The following is a 4,060-nucleotide window of genomic DNA, read 5'->3' on the forward strand; positions in this document are numbered from 1 at the left end:
GCTTCCCAGGCTGCAGGGGAAGTGTAAAATGGCACTCTCGCTAGCCATACCAAGAATGGCCAACTGGAGACTGTGCTGGCAAGTTGCCAGCTGTTCTCGGCCTGTGGCCTGTCCCCAGGGAGGTGACGCTTGCTATCTCCTGAAGGTTACAGATGCCTCTGAAGTGCTCTGCCCTGTCAATGGGAGTCCTCCCTGTGCCCAGAGGGAGTATTTCACCCGCAGACCTGAGCTTGCTCAGTTCGTGCTATATTAAGCATTTCTGCCACCCTCAGCACGCTCTCGGAAGCCTCGGTCCCACCAGCTTCAGGCCAGACTTGCTTTAGGGGGTTTTTTGGGTTTATTTTCTTCCGCCTGATGGGAGCGCAGTGCAGTAAGCCAGGGCAGAGCTCGCTCCTGTGTTTTTCTGGAAAATAACATGAGCTGATGAGCTCCTCGTACCAAATCTTCGTGCTGGTGCGCGCTGCGGCAGCCTCAGCACAACCAGCTGGGCAGTTTGAGAAGTCTGTTTCTGTCGGATTGACGGGTCACAGCTTCAGGCCAGGAGCAAGCAGGATTTGAGATGATCTAGGAAGAGTCACGGTTCACACCCCACATCTTCCCAGCCCAGTGCCTGATCCTGCACTGTAACCAGTGGCAGGGGTTGGGGGGGGGGTCCCCACCATAACATTCTGCCCTACTCAACCCAGCATTCCTCATGTTTTGTAGCTACTGATAAACCTACTGCGCCTGAAAAACACACTGCTCTGCCCACAACAGACACAAATGCAAGAGGCAGAAAGATGTAAATTTTTTATGGCTTTCAGGGGTGATGTAATGCTGTTCTCTGTCAGAAAGAAGTAGACATGCTCTTTTTCTGTCCTACCCTAGACCACTGATTGACCTATTTGACATACGCTACTACCTGGCGGTTCCGTACGACGAATGCAAAAGGAGAAGAAGGTAAGAAGATCCTTTTGTGGAATTTTAACCCTTCCTTCGATAACCACTCTGGTAGAGGCAAGCCCTCCAGCTGTCTGGGATATCCATTGATATCTGTTAACGGGATATAGTGGTGTCACAAACGGGAATTGAACATTTTAATAGTGGAGAAAGACTCGAATGTGGCGCTTTCTGAAACTCTAGATCATGCCAGTCCCTGGGGGGGGGGAGGGGGTATGAGGGTCACATCGGTGCAAAAGGAACAGAGTTGTCGTGTGCTTGCGCTGCGAGCATCAGTAAACCCCACGGAGGCGCTCGACTTGCCCTCGGAGGCTGCCCATAACGTCTGTATTCACTTTGGGGGCTTAAATAAACTCATTGCAGAGCACAGAGCGATATCGGTGAGAAATCGGGTTGCCCAGAGAAGCTGTGGATGCCCCATCCCTGGGAGTGTCCAAGGTCAGGCTGGACGAGGCTTGGAGCAACCTGGTCTATGGAAGGTGTCCCTGCCCATGGCAGGGGGGTGGGACTGGGTGGGCTTTGAGGTCCCTTCCAACCCAAACCAGTCTGTGAAATCCGACTGTGACAATCCGCTCCTACCTAAACGCAGCTGAGCAACTGCGGATTAACGCCCGGCCTCAGGAGGGTGGAAGAGGTGGTGTGATCCCGGGGGCTGATGTTCTGGTTTACATTTGCAGTACCCGTAACTACACCGTGCCTGACCCGCCGGGTCTCTTCGACGGACACGTCTGGCCCATGTACCTAAAGCACAGGAAAGAAATGGAGGACTGCGGTGTTGATGTCGGTGAGCCGCCCTAAGCACACATCCTTTGGCATTGAGCTTGGAATGTTAAGGAAGTCAGTGATTTAATTCAAGGAAACTTTAACTGTAATGACTCAGGGCACTATTTTTACTACCATGTTGTCATCTTGGCTTCATTTCTGGCCAGATAAACCGATGTGGGTTTATAGCCAAGAAATTCTTCTCTTTGTTTCGTATTATGGGGGGAGGAGTAAAAAAGGAAAACCATGTTCTTTGCCATGGGACAAGAGATTCTGCAGGCCACGGTGTTTTCAGGGGGGTTCCATTTTTCCAACTGGAAAACAAGTCAGCAGAGTGTGGAGTATCATAGCTCACCTACATGAGTTTTGGCTCTGATGGGGAAACCCGCAGGCTGAAACCTCCATCTCTTTTTTTTTTTTTTTTTTCCTTTTTTTTTTTTCTTCCAGTGTATTTGGATGGACTCAAGTCCAGAGATGAACTTTACAATCAAGTCTTTGGAGACGTTCAGAACAAGCTCTTAAATTGCTTATAGGTAAAGGCAGCCCTGGGTCGGAGGGGGCGAAACCCACGGGGCTGGCTGCTGGGAACAAGCCGCTCTCGCGCTGGGGTAGTCACGCTTCCCCTTCTTGTTTTCCAGGGCCTTGGACGACCTGGACCCATGTACAGAATGATGTAAATAGTACTTAGCTGGGAGTTGGAATGAGGGTTTATTTGTGTAAGCGTGTCGTACTCTGTCCTCTGGAAAGTCTCTTTTGTATATAATTGAAAAAGTGCAGATAACTTATTCACAACTCGGACAGGCAGGAGTTTTTTTCTTTTTTTTTTTATTATTTTGTATTCCACGGGCTTGAACGTGAGTTGAAAACGCATTTTTATAATGGAACAAATGGAGCTGCGCTGGGCAAACAACCGACTGCTTTTGCGCTTCGGCGGATACTGAGTCTTCCTCTAACGGCTTGTTTGTAACATCACCTCAGTAAAAAGCAATTTAGAATCCCTGTCTTGAGGTTCTGTGTTGCTACGTCTGGCTCCTTTATGGTAGTACGAATGGGCACAAAGCTCCCCAAAACACCACAGCCCTGCTTTTCCATGGCTCCGGAAACCATACTGCACTCCTAAACACTCCTGTGCAGCCTCACACCCCCACTGGCCTGTGGCTGCTCTGCTTTGAGTGGTAAGGCTGGCCTGGAAACCAACTCTCTTCCAGCATCCCAAGAGGGAGGTGCTGGGTGGAGAACAGCCCTTTGGATGCTTTGGAAGTGCCAGTACCAGGCCAGGTTTGCGTTGGCCTTTCTCACTTCATGCTTGTGGCAAATCTGTGGGTGACGATGCCACGGCCCGTTTCACACCGCAGTCCAGCACCCCCAAGGTGGGAGTTTGGACACCAGATGCTCAGTCTGCGCTCTGCAATCCAAACAGCGTTTGGTCCTAAACTGTCTGAACCTCTGGAGGTGGAAGTGCCTGAATTTAACATCCAGAAGGCGCATCAGTGGGATTTCTTGGGGGATAAGGGCAGCAGCCTCGTGTTAAATTGTGCCACCTCCGGCAACTCCCAGCGGTGCTGAAAACTGTCCTTGTTTCTGGTTTCAAACAGCCTGGAGCCAACGTGGTCTGCTGGCCACCAGGCCTTCGGTAACTGGGAAAGTGTCGGAATGATCCGTGCTGGGGAGAGCAGACACTAACCCCCCTCTACGCGTGCCCTGTGGCAGAGCTTATGCCCAGTAGGTTGTATTTTTGGCACAATCCTGTATTAAAGCTCCTGATGGCAGCACATTACAGCCCTAAAGGGTAGGAACAGGAGGGTCTGCTCTTCCAAACACTTCTGCTGAGATAGTCCGTGGATTTCTGATTCCTTCACGTCCCCATTTTTGGCAAAACAAAGTATCTGTGGCAATGGCTTCACTGATATTTCTGTAGACAGGCTTTTCCCTCAGCACCCCGGTGAGATAAACCAGCCTCCCACTCCAGGCACGTGCGCACAAAAGGGATTCAGCAGACACAAGCGGAATATTGGAATGCACCATCCCATGGAGCACAGCGTGCCTGAGAAAGGCACCGGGATGTTGTTCCTGAGGCAAAAATGAGCAGCAGACCCTTGTTTTCCTGCTTATCACGTGCTGCCCCAGTCTCCTCTGTGAACAGTGCGGCTCCTGTTCCCCAGCTTTTAGTGCGAACGTGGGTGAGACGTTTGCCCGGCCCCGCCAGAAGCAGGAGTGGCACAATGGTGAGTGCTGTGAAGATGCCAACACTGCCCCCTCAACTGTGATGGGTCCTGCTGCCACCGGCCGTGCCCGGGGCAACATCTGCACTTGCCCGGGACAGGGACAGCGGCACAGAGTAGACAAACAGAATCACAGA

At 51.4% G+C, this 4,060-nt stretch overlaps 1 protein-coding gene across 1 annotated transcript in view; it reads left to right on the plus strand.

Annotated features, from left to right (window-relative positions):
- The window catches only part of NMRK2 (nicotinamide riboside kinase 2), a gene marked incomplete at its 5' end in the record, with an annotated part of 4,968 nt that extends 2,734 nt beyond the window's left edge, over nucleotides 1-2,234 (plus strand). Inside the window, 3 exons of the mRNA XM_010152596.1 lie at nucleotides 868-939; nucleotides 1,617-1,723; nucleotides 2,149-2,234. Of these exons, the coding sequence (XP_010150898.1) occupies nucleotides 868-939; nucleotides 1,617-1,723; nucleotides 2,149-2,234 (265 nt within the window). The remainder of the gene's footprint in view (nucleotides 1-867; nucleotides 940-1,616; nucleotides 1,724-2,148) is intronic.
- Between the last annotated feature and the right edge of the window lie 1,826 nt (nucleotides 2,235-4,060).

This window comes from Eurypyga helias, unplaced genomic scaffold (assembly GCF_000690775.1).
Source record: "Eurypyga helias isolate BGI_N326 unplaced genomic scaffold, ASM69077v1 scaffold5875, whole genome shotgun sequence".
NCBI lineage: Eukaryota > Metazoa > Chordata > Aves > Eurypygiformes > Eurypygidae > Eurypyga > Eurypyga helias.